The 18,876-nt window shown below is 40.8% G+C and overlaps 1 protein-coding gene across 1 annotated transcript; it reads left to right on the top strand.

Annotated features, from left to right (window-relative positions):
* Positions 1-877: 877 nt before the first annotated feature.
* On the top strand, positions 878-8,578 carry LOC115369685 (NLR family CARD domain-containing protein 3-like). The gene is made up of 8 exons (XM_030066358.1): positions 878-894; positions 985-1,063; positions 2,013-2,241; positions 2,668-4,471; positions 5,983-6,156; positions 6,405-6,578; positions 7,274-7,320; positions 8,016-8,578. Exons 2-8 carry the CDS (start codon positions 995-997, stop codon positions 8,576-8,578), a joined length of 3,060 nt encoding a protein of 1,019 aa, XP_029922218.1. The 5' UTR covers positions 878-894; positions 985-994.
* Positions 8,579-18,876: the final 10,298 nt, after the last annotated feature.

Below are 18,876 nucleotides of genomic sequence, written 5' to 3'. Positions count from 1 at the left end.
TGTATTTTGTTTTTATTGTGGTCAAGGTTTGATATAATTGGCAAACGATGATTTTGGACTTTGATCGGGACATTATGAGGAAGTGGCTGCCAACCCCTCCGATCAGAAGCTCAGAGACACTTGACAAAGCAGAATAAACGTCTTCTCTCAGTGGTCGCTCTACAGATGAAGCCTGAAAGCCTGATCTGGATGTGAGTTACCAGGTAAAGAACCTACCAGAGATCATTGATGAACAGAATCCTGCACTGTGCTGTAGAACTGGATGACATTAGAGTAGACTATGATGGGACGATGGTGGTAAAGTTGCTAAAAATGTTCCTTCGATGTTTGTAGTTCAAATTCATGTTTATTTTGGGCCCTTAATCACAGTGACATATTGTAAATGTAGACATAGATCTAAATATTCATTGGAATTCATTATGTGATCATTTTTATAGTTTGCCACTGAGGACACTGAGAACTCTTTCCTTAAATTACTTTTCATGTTAGATTGGAGTCTCAATAGGATGCATGATAATATACTCTGTCATGGAAAGCTTGGTATTATGAATCAGCCTGGTGTGTTTGTGTCAAGGTGTTGACTCTGCAATGGATGTGCGTCAGGAGAGAGTGGAGGGGCTCCCTGCCTCTAAAACCACTCTGTCTGGGAAACATACAGGCAAGACGAAAGTGAAGAGGTAAGATGAAGATCTCTGACTGTCCATGACTGTTCTCCATCTCAGAGCTTAGCAGTCAAATCATTACAGCTGCAGTATTCAGGGTTAAAGCTTTGTCTGTGTTGTGGTGAAGCTCAAGCCTGCACGAGAGACTAGAACAAAGCTGTGTGTCCATGAACAGTGGCTGGTCTTATGGTCGACTGATTGACCAAGATCGACATCATTCAGTTGATCAAAGGTAATAATTTAGAATGAATAATAAAAAAAAGCTAGCGTTGCTGTTATAAAAGGGGGTTAAACGTTCAAATGCATCATGTTTTCTCCACAGAGTCGACGAGATGAGCTCAGAGGCTCCCAGTGGTCAGTTTACCCAAGAGCATCAAGCAGACCTGGCCTCCATATTTATGGTATGTAAACAATACAATTTACAAACTAACTTAAAATAAAATGACAAAAAAATGCCATGCCAGTCATAATAGTCTCCATGCTGCACTCTTTAGATCAGTGGGCTTTCAGTCTCAAGATGAATTTTAGTTTTTGTGTTTGATTCTGTGTAAGGTAGAGTTCAATAAACCCACAGTTCAGTTTGTATCGTGGTTTTTGATTTTCAGTTCGGTTTGTTTTGTGCATCAGGGAGAAAAAAAACATGACTATTTCCAGTGATCTCTCTATTTTGTCTTGTTTGCAAAAATAACATTAGTCTACTTTTAATTTTAATTTTTTAATTTTTAATTTTTTGTTTTTATTGATTGATCAATAAAGTATACCTATCTATCTATCTATCTATCTATTTAATTAAGTATGTTAATTAAGTCATCATCATCACTTTTTTACCTTTATTTATTCAGCTAATCTTGTTGAGACATGGGGTCTCATTCTCAAGTTACAAGCAACTAGTTCATTCAGTATAAAACACAAAACATTAAAGTGAATTTGCATAGTGCCAAAACAGATTAAATACTATGAACAGAAGCAAAAAATTATCCCAATGCAGACCAGAAAGTACAAGTGCACATTCATGTAAATAATACCCCCCAAAGTCAAGACGAGGCAAGAAGGTGGCAGCAACAAGCCTATTCCTAGCATTAAAAGAAAAACAGGACTTTTTCTAAAGAAGAAACCCAATTTTACTTTCAGTTTCTTTGAATCATAATGAATAGGGGGTGTCAAAGAAAGGTTTTCATCAATTGTGGTACCTAAATTTTTGTATGTATTTTTGTATTGCATACTGTATTGGTATTTTTTTTTTTAACTCCGTTTTTGCACCGCATTGAACTGTTCAGATTTTTATGGTTTGGTTTTACACCCCTAGTGTCCAGATTTTTATGTGAAATGTGTATTGTTTTTGTCTTCCAGGTGCTTGAGGAGGACATCATCACTTTTGTGAAGAATGAGCTGAAAACCTTCAAGAGGTCTCTGAGTCGAGATCACCCAGAATACTTCGAGAGGCAGATAGAAGATGAGTTTGTGGATACTGAGGAAGCAGAACAAAGGAGGAGCGACAGAAGATCACATTTTCTGCAGATCACAGTGCACTTCCTGAGGAGAAGGAGTCACAAGGATCTGGCTGACCGTCTGCAGAGCAGTAAGAGGATGGGGAGATTGTGGAGAGATGTATACATTTCTAAATTGTTATATACGCAGACATATGTGAAACAAGAACTCTTCAATTCCTAATCATGTTAAATAATCTGAACAACCAAAGATAATGTAATTGAAGTAGGAAGGTTTGTTAATGTAGGTAGCTGTTACAATAAGTAAGAGAGCCAAATATTGTCTGTCTCCGGGCACATTTTACCACTCACCAGTACCAACAGAAGTGGAGGTCATTGTTTTGGTGTCGTTTTTGAAAAAGTAGATTAGTATCTCTGTCTTTCATGGAATCACAGAATCCAAACCAGACGTTACCAACCAGACCAGTTGTGATAAGGAAATTTTTAACAGGAAATATTCACATTTATTACATTTAAAACACCATCCATTTATTTATGTTTGTTTTTTGCTCATTCAGAAACTCTCGCTGCAGCGTGCCAACGTAAACTCAGATCTAACCTGAAGGAGAAGTTTGAGTGTGTGTTTGAGGGGAGTGCTAAAACAGGAAACCCAACACTTCTGAATCAGATCTACACAGAGCTGTACATCACAGAGGGAGGGAGTGGAGAGGTCAATGAGGAACATGAGGTCAGACAGATCGAAACATCATTCAGGAGACCAGTGAGACCAGAAACAACAATCAAATTTGAGGACATGTTTAAACCTTTACGTGGAAGAAATCGACCAATCAGGACAGTGATGACAAAGGGAGTGGCTGGCATTGGGAAAACAGTCTTAACACAGAAGTTCACTCTGGACTGGGCTGAACACAAAGCCAATAAACACATAGAGTTCACATTTCCCTTCACTTTCAGAGACCTGAATCTGCTGAAAGGGAAAAAGTTCAGCTTGGTGGAACTTCTTCATCACTTCTTTACTGAGACCAAAGAAGCAGAAATCAGCAGGTTTTACCACTTCCAGGTTGTGATGATCTTTGACGGTCTGGATGAGTGTCGACTTCCTCTGGACTTCAAGAACAACCAGATCCTGACTGAGGTTACAGAGTCCACCTCAGTGGACGTTTTGCTGACAAACCTCATCAAGGGGAACCTGCTTCCCTCTGCTCGCCTCTGGATAACCACACGACCCGCAGCGGCCAATCAGATCCCTGCTGAGTGTGTTGACATGGTGACAGAGGTGAGGGGCTTCACTGACCCACAGAAAGAGGAATACTTCAGGAAGAGATTCAGAGACAAGAAGCAGGCCGGCAGAATCATCTCCCACATCAAGACGTCACGAAGCCTCCACATCATGTGCCACATCCCAGTCTTCTGCTGGATCACTGCTACAGTCCTGGAGGACATGTTGAAAACCAGTGAGGGAGGAGACCTGCCCAGGACCCTGACTGAGATGTACATCCACTTCCTGGTGGCTCAGTCCAAAGTGCAGAACGTCAAGTATCGTGAGAAACATGAGACAGATCCAGTCTGGACTACAAAGACCAAGAAGATTATCCTGTCTCTGGGAAAACTGGCTTTTGAGCAGCTGGAGAAAGGCAAACTGATCTTCTATGAAGCAGACCTGGCAGAGTGTGGCATTAATATTAAAGCAGCCTCAGTGTACTCAGGAGTGTTCACACAGATCTTTAAAGAGGAGCATGGACTTTACCAGGACAAGGTTTTCTGCTTTGTCCATCTGAGCATTCAGGAGTTTCTGGCTGCTGTTTATGTATTTGTGACCTTCACCGACTCTGGTGTCAATCAGCTGTCAGTAGAACATTCAATCCCCTGGAGGGCTACACTATTTAATATCAAATCTAAACTGAAATCTCTCTATCAGATTGCTGTGGACAAGGCCTTACAGAGTCCAAATGGACACCTGGACTTGTTCCTGCGCTTCCTCCTGGGTCTTTCACTGCAGACCAATCAGACTCTCCTTCGAGGCCTCATGACTCAGACAGGAAGTAGCCCAAAGACCAATCAGGAAACAGTGCAGTACATCAAGGAGAAGATCAAGAAGAATTGCTCTCCAGAGAGAAGCATCAACCTGTTCCACTGTCTGAATGAGCTGGGTGACCATTCTCTAGTGGAGCAGATCCAGTGGTACGTGAGTTCAGGACGTCTCTCCACACTTAAACTCTCTCCTGCTCAGTGGTCAGCTCTGGTCTTCATCTTACTGTCATCAGAGCAAGATTTGGACGAGTTTGACCTGAAGAAATACTCTGGTTCAGAGGAGGCACTTCTGATGCTTCTGCCAGTGATCAAAGCCTCCAGAAAATCTTTGTAAGTTCAAAGCTAACTGCACACAGTAAGTACAGTGGAAACCGTTTACAGAGATTACATCAGCCCCACGGCGAATTGTTCATTACAAGCACATGATTATTATAACCATTTTTTCCCTTTACTTTTCTTACAGATGACCATCTATAAATATAAAAAATTGACATTTTTATATTTATTACGTGAATACAAAGTAATGACGGACAACATTACAATTCAGGCCTACTGAATTGTATTGAGTGTTTCAGCTCTCTCAAACGCAGTGGATAAACACCCTCAGTGGTTCCCAAACCAGTCCTCAAGGACAATAGCAATAAGACTGCTTGCCTCAAAACTTGTCACAATTTACATTTCAGTCTGCGATATCCACCACCCTGGCATAATTTGAAGACAGAAATGTGACAGGGGAACGCACTGTGCTGCAATTCTTTCATGTCATTCGTGTAATTTGTCTCCAACCAATGATAATAATTTCATCAGTTACACTCCTTACCTCTCTTTTTTTAAAATTGCAAGTTCCTTATGAAATAGTTATGGCTCAGTAGCGCGAGCACAAATAACACTGCTGTTTGGAATGTTTGTGATGAAGTGGATTTACAATTAACGTTTGATATAGAGTGTAAATAAATGAATGAGAGACAAATCATGATGCAGTTTGGATTCAATTCACCACCTCACCATCTGCGTCGCCAAATTCCCCTTGTCCCCAAGATGTGCGTAGGCCTACGGATGGTTCAGAATTTACGTGGAGGACCGCACATTTTTCCGTCAAGTTTTTCTTTATAAATCACAACCTTTGCGTAGAAAGTGGCGTACGCCAATTTCAGGCCCCATTTTGTGCGTACGCAATGTTTATAAATGAGGCCCCTGGTCTTTCACATCTGATCCATGTAAGGGCTTCAAGCTGATTGGTTGAAACAGAACTACCTGAGCAGGGCATGCATGAAGGTGCATGGGCCTTAATTGGGACAGGTGTGCAAGAGTAGAGCTGGAACAAAAACCTGCAGGACAAGAGGTCTTTGAGGACTGGGTTGGGAACCACTGCCCTAACACATCACAACAGTTTTTCTTTTTGATTGGGATGTTTGATATAACCAAGCTTCTACAGGACCGGCGTTTATTAATCATAATGTGGAGCCACACGCGGCCAATAAAAAAGGGGCAGTTAATAGTCTGTAGCACAAATACTGAACAACGGCTTTGCAGTGGTTTAAGGGCTTTTTTTTTTTTTTTTTTTTTTTTTTTTTTTTTTTTAAATGCTGCTAGCTTAGTTTTTTAAAATATATTTTCATGTATGAAATGACCCAAATGAACACTGTAAGCAGACTACTTGATTACAATAAGTGAATTATTTCAGTAACTTTTTTATGGGAATGATTCTGTCCCAAACTTTTTGATCCATAAAAGTGGGTGATCTCTGTAAGCGGTTTCCAGTGTATATTGTTTGTACATACGATAAAAGAACATAATTACTTTATTATTATCTGCGTCACTTTCTTCATTATGCTCTTCAGGCTCAGTGGGTGTGATCTGTCAGATAGAAGCTGTGTAGCTCTTGCCTCAGTTCTCAGCTCCCCGTCCTCCAGTCTGAGAGAGCTGGACCTGAGTGACAACGATCTGCAGGATTCAGGAGTGAAGCGTCTCTCTGCTGGACTGCAGAGTTCAAACTGCAGACTGGAGGCTCTCAGGTCTGTCTTTCCCTGATTATATACTATTTAATTATTGTCTCTCCTTATTGCCTCTGTTGTTGTGCAAAAGTCTCAGGAGGAATGTCTTAGATTCTGTCACAGATTGTCAACAACTGCATCAGAAGAAAACACAAAGCAATCTCTCTGTTTGTCTGTTAAGTAAATGTATTTTCTATGTGCCTTCAGCTGCAGTGTTTATGTTAATTCATATTTAGATTAACAGTGAGAAAATCCATGCTTGTGCGCAGGCTGTCTGGTTGTCTGATCACACAGGAAGGCTGTGCTTCTCTGGCCTCAGCTCTGAGCTCCAACCCCTCCCATCTGAGAGAGCTGGACCTGAGCTACAACCATCCAGGAGACTTAGGAGTGAAGCTGCTCTCTGCTGGTCTGGAGGATCCAACCTGGAGACTTAAGACTCTCAGGTATGGAGAGGCTTACTGCCAGTCAAAGTAATGCTCTGACGCTACTCCGACTTCCCCAGACTGAGACAAGATGTTGAATTTTTTTCAGTTTGATGGAGCCAGGCTAACGACTCTCATAGACATCTGGTCTTTATACTAAGCTAACACAAAATGCTACACACAGAACCACTGGACATACAGAGGTGGAAATGGTATCCAGCATCTTGTCTCAGTCTGCTGGCTAAGTCAGAAAAAAAGGAATTTTGCCCAAATGTTGGTGTATTCCTTGTGTGTCTTGTAGACCTTTTTCTTCTCAATGATTTTGTGACTGTTAATATTAATTAAGGTTCTGTTCAATTTAGGTGCAACAGAGTCTTTTCAGTGAGCCAGCATGTTCAAGCTGGGCACCAGGACCCTGGTTCAGTTAGAGCTAAATGGAGCTGAACTTAATGTTGTCAGAAACTCCTGCATTTATCCTGCTTTTTCATGTCAAAACGACTGTGGTGAAAAAGGTCAAAATTGCAAAATTGGACTTGTGCAGGACTCTGGCTTAGAGCTTGCAACTTTTTCTTTGTCAGACCTGCTGGGCAATTTTGTTTAATATTTAATGGCGCTTATTAGCGTATAGTAAATCACTCATTGTTAAGGTTATTGCCTGCCCATTTTTCCATCAGGCTATCTAAGATAACAACTTATATGACTTTGTTTACTCCCAGGGTGGACCATGGTGGAGTCCAGATGTTGAAAGCAGGTCTGAAGAAGTGTAAGTGTGGATTTAGTGTGATTCTGCTTTTTGTTTCTCCTTTATGTTCTCAGCTGCTTTTGACTGGTGAACTCACCAAAAACATGAAGTGTGAATACTAAATGCATGAATGTGAAAATGGTGTTTTATTCCATTTGTCTTAGTTTTATTCTCATGTTTGTTGGCAAAAATATAATTTAATACAAATACATAAATATAATATGTTTTTACTTTTCTCACAGTGTATAAAACTACACAACCCAATGCATCTCCTTGTTTATCAGAATTAGAACTTGTATCCAATCCCTAGCTATGTTTAGTTGTCACCACTAGGGGGCTTGAGTGGATTACTTCTGCAAAAAGTCAGTAAGAACCTATCAAGTTTATCCTTGTGGTTGGTAATCCGCAGTGGCAAATCATATTCTTTCTTTAACTCATCGTGAAAACATGAGACAGAAAACTGCTGCACTGCCCTCTAGGAGCTGAACCTTTGAGGCATGTTGCATGTCTGGCCACACCCAATCAGTGATGTGGCAGCAGGTGTTTTTAGAAGTTGCTGATGGCAAAGTACCTGTGGCCATAATACTGAATAGGTGTGGCCAGAGGTGCAACAAGCCTGAAAGTTGACTGACTCTTTCATAAATCATCAAAAACAGCCACAATGAGTGTGTTAGTTAACAAACTCCTCCTGTATTGTGTCTTGTTCTCTGCATCAGATTCCTGTGAGCTCAAACTGGACACAAACACAGCACACAGACGCCTGGTCCTGTCTGAGGACAACAGGAAGGTGACAGCTGTGAGAGAGGAGCAGCCTTATCCTGATCACCCAGACAGATTTGAGAACTGGGAGCAGGTGCTGTGTGCTGAAGGTCTGACTGGTCGCTGGTACTGGGAGGTCGAGTGGGAAGGAGAGGTTTGCATCGGAGTGTCTCACCAAGGAATCAAGCGGAGAGGAGGCAGTGATGACGGCTGTCTTGGAGAAGATGACAAGTCCTGGATTCTGTGCTGCTCTGATAAAAATTTTACAGCCAGGCACAATAAGACATCGACACGTATACCTCTCAGCCCGACCTCTAAGAGAGTGGCAGTGTATCTGGACTGGCCGGCCGGCTGTCTGTCCTTCTACAACGTCTCCTCTGACACACTGACCCACCTCCACACCTTCACCTCCACATTCACTGAACCTCTGTACCCTGTGTTTGGATTTGGATTGAGGATCAATTCTGTGGTTCGGGTGTCGTTTGGTTCCTCAGTGTCTCTGTGTCACATAGAGGAGTGAGAGTCTGCCTCCTGTGTGGGGAAAGATTCTCCTATTCGATCAAAAGCACAATTAATGATTTATTCTGTACAAGATCTCTCTCTCTCTCTTTTTAAAAAATGTATTTATTTGATTAGGACAATGCACATTAATCAACATATCAGCAAAAAGCATCAATGTAAATATGCCGGAGTTAGCGCCGTTGCTAAATTTCATCCGCTGTCCTAAGGCAGATGTCATAAAAACATACAGACAATACATCAATACACTAGACCTGCCGAAAATAATCGATCCTTGGATGCATCGAGATTCTTTACTGGACGATGCAGCATCGATGCTGTCACGCCAGAGAAACGATTTTTTATTAAATAAATAAATAAAAAAAGTAAACGGCAGCTTATTTTCCCCATTATTTATTAGACATATTATACTTTTTATATGATACAATATTATATGTTATAACCAGAATACATTTCATGCACGCGTTGAAATAGTGCATTCGGTGCATGCGCGCGTGCCATCAGAACAACCTGATTTTGAAACAATTAGAAACACTGATACCCTAAAAGCGGACATATGGAAACACTTCGGATTTCATGAAGTTGAAGGAAAGAGAGCTCTTGACAAAACTTTTGCCATTTGCAAAGAGTGCCACGCCAAAATAAAATACTTTGGAAACACGACGAACATGCAGAATCACCTTAGCAGATGGCATGACGAACTAGCCAAAGGCCTAGCTACCGGCGGTAGCAGCAGCGCTAGCGGTTGCACACCCGACCAACCAAAAATCACCGAATCCATGAAGAAATTGCCACCGGGGTCAGTGCGAGCTCAGAAGATAACCTGTTGCATCGGGGTCTTCATTGTGAAGGACTTGCGGCCGTACAATGTTGTCGCGAATGCAGGCTTTTGCCAGCTGATAAAGTGCCTTGAGCCGCGCTACCAAATACCGAGTCGACAGCAAATAACCGACACAGTCGTGCCAGCCTTATACCGAGAAGTGAAATGCCAGGTGAGGGATGCTATGAAGGAAGCTAGCCATGTTGCGATAACGTGTGATGCCTGGACGTCCGTTGCAACCGAATCCTACCTGACGGTGACAGCGCATTACCTGACAGACGACTGGGAAATGGCTTCCCATGTTCTCCAAACGAGAGCCATTTTTGAAAGCCACACTGGCTTTCATCTCAAGCTGTGCAAGAGTGGGAGCTAACCGAAAAAGCTGTCGTGCTGGTAACGGACAATGCCTCTAACATGACCGTGGCTGCTGAAGTGGGAGTTTCCTCAAGTGAATTGTTTCGCACACGCAGGAAATTTGGCCTCCCAGAGAGCTCTGAATGTGCCTGCAGTCGCGAGGATCATGGCAAAAATCCGCCGCGTATCAGCATACTTTCACCGCAGCACAACGGCCAGGAACAAGCTCAAAGAGAACCAGAAGTTGTTCTGCTTGAAGCCCAAGAAACTGAAGACTGACATTCCCGCACGATGGAACAGCGCTTATGACATGACCCAGAGGTAGGCCTAACATTAGTTATTTATCTGTACATTCTGTGCAATAATAAATGAGGATACCTTTTCCCCCAACACTCATCCACTGCACTTATAATTATTTTAACATTGCCGATGTATTATTCTACTAGTGGTAGTAACACTAACCTGTGTTACTTGGAGATGTATTCCTGTTTTAATCCACCTATTCTCATTATTTTAATTAACTGCCTAACCATGTAGCCTATAGGCCAACAGGATTATTTCCTGTCTGCTCATGCATGTAAACACCTTGTTTCAATAAGAGCAATATGTGAATAAGTGGATTAAAACAAGTTTATGCCTCAACTTCACTCTTAATTGGTTGGTGCCAGCACAAGAGGCAGGAAACTGAAATGGGATAGCCTAACAAGCCTACAGTAATACAATAAACATAGCCCAATAACAATTGAGCCTTTCCTACACCTATGTAACCAAGGCCATTATAGCTTTTAAATTTTTATTTTTCATCCCATGTTTTTCAATTGTGTTTTTTCTTTTGGTACTGAAACCCAAAATTTACTTCAGGATCAATAACACATCTATCTATCTATCCATCTATCTAGGTACCTGGAACAGCAGCCAGCCGTCATGGCCACTTTGCTGTCCCCTGAGGTTCGAAGATCAGGTTCTGATCTTGCAGCTTTGATGGAAACCGAGACGACAAATGCAGAGGACATTGTGAAGGCCCTGAAGCCCATATATGAGGCCACACTCCTGATGTCACACGACAAACATCCCACTGTCTGCCTCATCGCTCCACTGAAAGCTGAGCTACTGAAGAAGATATCAGACACGACTGGAGACAGCGGAGTGATCCAAGAGGTCAAGAAGGCCATCAGAACCGATCTGCAAAAGAGGTACAACAGTGCAGACGAGAAGAAGATGCTGCATTCAGACTCAGCCCTGGATCCTCGCTTCAAGGCACTCCTTTTTGTCCCTGAGGATGAAAGAAAGGAGGTCCACAGCAGAGTGACTGAGGAATCGGCAACCTTGGAGGTATATTCAATTCTTTAATGTAAATGTGAAGCAATTTAAAATTCAGTTATCTTACTAGTTGTGAGGTTAAAAAAGCTGTTTCAATTATTGAGGAAGCGCTAACTGTTGGTTCGCTACTCTTTGTTTTATTCACAGAATGAGGGGATGGACGACGGGCCACAGAATGAGAGCACTACCAGCGCCGAAGAGTCTGATGCAACCAGAGGATCAGGACCAATAGAACAAGGTTTGTTTCTTCTTTTTACATAATTTCGTTCAGAGGTTCAGACACACAAGTATGTACATCCATGCAAACACATGCATAGTCACACTCACTTCACCTCAAGCATTCTCACTCTCACTCAGTCATTCACTCACTCACTCACTCACTCACACACTCACACTCACTCACACATTCACTCACACACACATGCACCACAGACACTTACTCACTCACTCACTCACACTCACTCACTCATTCACTCACTCACTCACTCACTCACTCAGATAGACATGCATGTGCGCACACACAATGAAAAACTGAATGATTCATAGCCGCCCACATTCATGTTATCCTAACCCTAGAACACATTGTTTTGTCTCATTTTCAGAGGAGTCAAATGAAATGCCTCAGCCTGCTCCCAAGAGAAAGGCCTCTGCGCTACTAGTCAGTCTGCTGGGACAATCTCTCGGTGAACCAGAGAACGGCGCAGCCCCACCAAAGTCTGCTCATGCCAGTCAAGATGAAATGAAAAAATACCTCAGCGCCCCATCTCTCTTGCTGGAGGGGAACCCCCTGAAATGGTGGCGTTACCACCAAGCCATTTACCCACTGCTCTCCAGGCTGGCAAAGCACTACTTGTGCATTCCAGGTACAAGTGTGGCTGCTGAAAGGGTTTTTTCCACTGCAGGATCCATAGTCACTGCTGCAAGAAGTGCTCTCACACCGAAGCATGTCGACCAACTGTACAGAAAAACCTTTCCCTTCCAGAATGCAAGGGGGACTACTCTGATAGTGAGGACTCAGATGAGTAGTATTAGGGGGTGGATCAGGTTTTGATTTTATTTTTATTTGGTTTTTTGAGAATTGAGCTCCTGTAGAGCCATTCAGGATTTGATTTTATTGTGAACACTCTTGTTGACTGACTACTGTCTGACTGTTTCAATCTGCAGACTGACTAAGAGAAATGTGTGATGTTGGCCACATTCAAGAGCTAGTATTTCTAGAGATTGTAGACTGTCATGTTGAATGACTTGTCTGTATTCATGTTTAGACTCCTAAGAGAAATGTGAGATATTGGCCACATTCAGGAAAGCCATGTCTAAACTTGTATTCTAAACAGTCCCGTTGACTGACTACTGTCTGACTGTTTTTGACCAAGAGAATTGTGTGATTTTGGCCACATTCAAGAAAGGGATAGTATTTCTAGAGATTGTAAACTGTCATGTTGACTTTAGACTCCAAGAGAAATGTGAGATTTGTCATATTCAGGAAAGCCAATCTGAAGTTTCGTATTCTTAACAGTCCTGTTGACTGACTACTGTGTGTCTGTATTCATGTTCAGATTTATAAGAGAAATTTAATGTTTGCCAAATCCAGAAAAGAGCTTCTGTTTTTCTAGAGATGTTGTGAATACAACAGGAATGTCTTCGACTGAAGCAGTGTTCTAAATAAACAATCATTTAAAGAATCATCTGCTGACTGTGTTAATTGACTAAAACAGGCTTTTTGGCTGCTGCAGCCTTTACCATTTTGCTTTGATATCTCCAAAAATGTTCTTGCCTAATATGGAAAATGTACGATGTGTTGCATCGAGATGCATCGGATAATCGGATTGGATCGAATCGCTGACTGCTGAATCTTAATCGAATCGAATCTTCAGGAGGGGGAAGATACACACCCCTGCAATACACCATGACAAATAGACAAAACATGTAGAAGTCTTACACAAAAAGTATGTCCCAATTCACATTAAAAATCCATATACAAAACAGAAAAGACAAAAAGTTACCCATGAGAACAGGTCTGGCTTGTTATTAGCCACTGTTTAAGGGTCTTTTAAAAGTGGTGTAATTGTCACAGTTTCTAATATGAGCTGGCAGTGTGTTCCATGACTATGTTCCTCTGATGGACCCCACCATTTGGCCAAATTTAGTCCTGCGCCGTTGTTCATCACAGTCTCCTCTAGTCAGTGCTCTGGCGTTTACTCTGGAAGATTTTTTCTTTATGAAGTCCTGTAATGGTGGAGGGGCTAGACCATTCAAAACCTTAAAGATGAGACAAGCATCCAAAAACAACTGGTAGCTATCAAAGTCCAAGATTTTGTACTTATTAATAATTTCACAATAATGGTAATATATAGGTTTTTTGTCTAGAGTTTTAAGTGTTCTCTTGAAGAGAGACTTGATTGGTTTTAAAATACTCTCAGATGTATGTGACCATGTTGTGTAACAGTAGGAAATGTGAGTGAATATCATTGCATGCATATAGGTCTTTGCTGACTCCATAGTCAGGAAAGGTCTTATATCTCTGAAATTTGATAAGTTAAATTTAATTGTATGTGTGACTTTTTTTTACATGCTGCTTAAAATTAAGATTAGAATCAAAGATTACCCCGAGGTACTTCAAGTGTTCAACCACATCAAGTCTCTTTCAACCCACCATGACTGATGGTTGCTGTCCCTCTGTCGGCTGTCGGGAGAAAAACATACAGACTTCTCTTTTTTTGTATTCAAATGTAGACAACAGTTTTGGAGCCAATGGAACACTGGCACCATGGCTCCTGAGAGTATTGCAGCAGCTTCTTGGATTGAGTTGACAATATAATACAGTGTCATCAGCATATAGTTGCATTTTTATATTTCTACAGACATCTGGTAGGTTATTTACATATAAACTGAATAAAACAGGGCCCAGTATTGAGCCCTGTGGTACTCCAGCAGAACAAGTGAGGTATGAAGATAACGAATCACCAATTTGAACTGCCTGTTTTCTGTCCGACTGGTATGATTTCATCCAGCAGAGGGCAGTATTTGAGAAGTTGAAATGAGTTAATTTAGCAATAAGCAAATCATGATTAATGGTGTCAAAGGCATGCATTAAATCAAGAAATACACCAGCTACAACAAGCTCTTTAAGTTTTCTAGGAAATAGCAGGTAGCTGTCTCTGTTGAATGGAATTTCCTGAATCCAAACTGCAATGGATGAAGAGTGGCATAGCCATTATTTAAGTGTTCTGTCAGTTTTGTGGTAACCCATTTCTCTGCTACTTTGGAAATTATGGGTAAAATACTTATTGGTCGGTAGTTCTCAGATTTTGTCTTGTCCCCAGCCTTAAAGACTGGGGTGACCCTAGAAATCTTCCATGTTGATGGTACCGTTCCTTCTTTTATGGATAGATTTACAAGATGTGCAATTGGATCAGCAACAGCCTCTTTATGGGTCTTTAAAAAGTCACTAGTAAGACCAAATGTATCTCTGGCCTTTGAACTTTTTAGGGGTGAAATTATTTTTATTACCGCAGGGACAGATATTTCTTCTATGCTAAATATTGGTTTACTTGCATCAACAGGATTGTGAGGAATGTGTGAGCATTTGAAGTGCTTTGTAAGTTCCTCAACTGAGCCAATGAAAAATCTATTGAGATAATTCACAATAATGTCTAGATTATCAGTTAGCTCATCATTTACCTGGAGCTGTAGATCACTAAGATAGTTAGACTTGCCCCATCTCAGTAACTTATTTAGATTGTTCCATATTAGCTTACCATTACCATTTGCCCCTTTTATCATCTCAATATAGAACTCTGCTTTCGATTTACGGGTCATCCTCAGGACTTTGTTTCATAGTGATGTAAAGATTTGTCTGTCACTTGTAGTTCTTGTTTTTAGAGATTGCTTTAGAGCGTTATCTCTATTTTTCATTAATTTTATGATTTCGTTGTTCAACCAGGGCAGATTATTTCTATGTTGCTTGGATTTATCTTTTTTTGTAAAATGCGTTATAATGTCATTGACTTTTTTAATAAAACTATGTGAGCTAACCTCAATGTCATTATTTTCCACAATATTAGACCAATCTATATTTTGGATTTCCTCATTCAGGAATTGTTGCTGGCTTTTTGGTATGAAATAGTATTGTTGACCTCTGGTGGATGCCATTAAGTGCTTCCTCTTAATTTTCCTTGAGCACAGGATAAAATTGTGATCTGACGGGCCAAATAATAGATTAAAAGTCTTAGAGATTCTTTCAGGTTTATTAGTAAATATTAGATCAATTGTTGCATTTGACGTATTTGTTATTCTTGTTGGTCCTTTTATAATTTGTGTCAAATTGTACTTATCCGTAAGGTGTTTCATTTTTTTCCTATCTGACTTGATGTCCCAGTTGATATTAAAGTCACCAAGTAGGATGATTTCCTTTTTAGAGTTGCAATGATTTAAAATTGTCTGAAGATGATCATAAAATACATCCTTTGCTGAGGGACGTCGATACACACAAATCACAGTAAAACACATTGCAGAGCAAAGTGATATATTTAGACCAATACACTCAGCATTAGCTTCTTTAGGCCACCTTATTAGTTCACATTTAAACTTTTCTCTGACATAGTAATATTATATAGTAAAATTCCCCTTGGTTTAGATCGTGACTCCCAAATGGTTTTGGCATTATTAAGGGTCTGAAAGGAATGCATTTTGTGTTGCTTCTTAATTGCCGGATTTAGTGAATTTAGTTTTTTCTTTGTTGGATGAGTCCCAGTTACCTGAGGTTGTAGCACATCTTGTGAGCATGACCCATGTTGTAGTGGTTGCTGCTCAGTTTGGCCGCTTAACTGAGGTAATTACTCAGTCTGATGTGATGGGAGCCCAGCTAGAGGTGGGGGAAGCCTGGCTCTCGCTCTTCTCTCTGTCTTTATGAAAAACAATCAAAGACACTTACTTCAAATCCACATGATCCACTGTGTGAATAAGAAAGCTTCATAGCTGCTAGACAGTTTATTTTTTCAATTTGACTGAACGAGGCTAATGACTCCCATAGACTAGATGAGTCTGAAAAAGGGGGTTTTGCCCAAAATGTTTGAGTATTACCTACCTTTTTTATGTAGAATCAAGACAAAAACGTAACAAGTGATTTATAGAAAAAAAGGAGAAAATGTGTTTGTCTGTAGTCCATTTGTCTGAATATGCCTGTGCGAATGGCAGAGTGTATTTTGTGATACTTGGGACATGGTTATCGTGGGTTGGATCTGTGGTCATGTATATGGGTTTATTGGTAATATTTTTTGTGGTGGAAGCAAACAAAAGAATAGTAGAAACAAGTAGGAAAAAGGAAGAAAAAGGGAAGAGAGTAAATTCATAACACTACATTGCATCACAGTAATAGTAATAGTACTGATAATTTTGTTGTTTGTGACATGATTTCCTTTCCCTCTTCCCTGTCCCTTCTACTCTCTTGCATTGTTCAGATGTTTTTTTTTTGTTTTGTTTTTGTTTTTTTTTTGTATGGCAGAATTTTGTTCTAGTGTTATCTGATCTGTTAAAAGACTTAACCACTGTTTTCTGTTTTTCACCATGATACTGAGGGGTTGCAGGAAATCTGCAGTGCCACCAGAAAGTATTCACTCCCCTTCACTTTTTCCATATTTTGTTACGTTACAGACTCCGATTTGAGTATAGTTTTCTTTTTAAAATCTACACGAAATAGCCCATAATGACAAAGTGAAAACATGTTTTCAGACATTTTGGTAAATTTATTAAAAATGTAAACAATTAAACATACTAGGTACATAAGTATTCACACCCTTTGCTATGACGCTCAAAATTGAGCTCAGGTGCATCCAATTTCCACTGATCATCCTTGAGATGCTTGTACAACTCGATTGGAGTCCACCTGTGGTAAATTCAGTTGATTGAACATGATTTGGAATGGCACACACCTGTCTGTATAAGGTCTCACAGTTGACAGTGCATATCAGAGCAGAAACCAAGCAATGAAGTCAAAGGAATTGTATGTAGACCTCCGAGACCGGATTGTGTCAAGGCACAAATCTGGGGAAGGACACAAAAAATTTCAGCAGCATTGAAGGTCCTGAAAAGCACTGTGGTCTCCATTATTCGGAAATGGAAGAAGTTTGGAACCACCAGGACTCTCCCTAGATCTGGCCGCCCAACCAAACTGAGTAATCGGGGAAGAAGGGCCGGGCAGGTGTTGGAAGCCTTTTTTTCCTACCCGCATCTGCAAAGGCCCACCCAACTCTCTGATTGGCCTCTGGCTAGTTCTCATTGTCTCCATTGGTTAGGATAGTTAAGGTTAGGGTTAGGGTGGGGTTAGGGGCAGCCAATCAGAGGCAGAGTACAGGTGGTTCTTAACAGAATGCGGGTGGGAAAACAAAACAAAACAAAAAAACAAACAAAACAAAAAAAAAAACATGTGGGAACAAACAGTTTCATGTTGTCATTAAACACTTGCTTTTAGACACAGCGAAAAAAATGTATTTTGATCAAGTATTGAAGAATTTCATCTGGATGGTGTAACAGACAATTTGCAACTTCATAATAATACACATGGCACAAAATAAATGTGTCACATTTCCATCAATCGATCAATCAGACTTTATTTATATAGCACTTTTCATACAAATGTGTAATATAAAGTGCTTCACACAGTAAAACAACAAAACTATAAAACAATATGAGTTTACTTTTAAAAATATTGATGTTCTCTGCTGCCAAAAGGCCACTACCAGAAGACCTGAGGGCTCTGGATGGTTCATAGGCTAGAAGCAAATCTGATAAATAGGTAGGAGCAGCACCATTAAGACCCTAACCCTAACCCTAACCCAAAAACCAGTCACCATTGTCATCAATGTCATCTTCTATCCAATATGGCCTCCACAGTGCCGTGCTGTGTTACAGAGCTCTATTTTGACCACCGTTCAGCGCCACTCAGGCTGTAATGGTGTCATTCTGCGATTTGCCCCATTAGTGCCGTGGGCATCGTAATGGCCAGAAACCAGCCTTGTGTCTTACAAGTCTGTTCACTGTATCTTTTGTTTTTTTTTATTGTGGTCAAGGTTTGATATCATTGGCAAACAATGCTTTTGCACTTTGATCATGACATTATGAGGAAGTAGCTGCCACCCCCTCCGATCAGAAGCTCAGAGACACTTGACAAAGCAGAATAAACGTCTTCTCTCTCAGTATTTGCTCTGCAGATGAAGCCTGAAAGCCTGATCTGGATGTGAGGAAACAGGTAAAGAACCTGCCAGGGATCACTGATGAACAGAATCCTGCACTGTGCTGTAGAACTGGATGACATTAGAGTAGACTGGGATGGGACAATGGTGGTAAAGTTGCTAAAAATGTTCCTTCGATGTTTGTAGTTCAAATTCATGTTTATTTTGGGCCCTTAATCACAGTGACATACTATAAATGTAGACGTAGATCTAAATATTCATTGGAATCCATTGTGTGGTCATTTTTATAGTTTGCCATTGAGGACACTGAGAACGCTTTCCTTAAATTATTTTTCACGTTAGATTGAAGTCTCAATAGGATGCATGATAATACACTCTGTCATGGAAAGCTTGTTGTTATGAATCAGCCTGGTGTGTTTGTGTCAAGGTGTTGGCTCTGCTATGGATGTGTGTCAGGAGAGAGTGGAGGGGCTCCCTGCCTCTAAAACCACTGCATCTAAGAAACATAAAAGCAAGACCAAAGTGAAGAGGTAAGATGAAGATCTCTGACTGTCCATGACTGTTCTCCATCTCAGAGCTTAGCAGGTAAATCATTACAGCTGCAGTATTCAGGGT

This window comes from Myripristis murdjan, chromosome 2 (genome assembly GCF_902150065.1).
Source record: "Myripristis murdjan chromosome 2, fMyrMur1.1, whole genome shotgun sequence".
Taxonomy (NCBI): domain Eukaryota; kingdom Metazoa; phylum Chordata; class Actinopteri; order Holocentriformes; family Holocentridae; genus Myripristis; species Myripristis murdjan.
The sequence above is the reverse complement of the archived record's forward strand: the minus strand, read 5'-3'. Positions and strand labels throughout refer to the sequence as shown.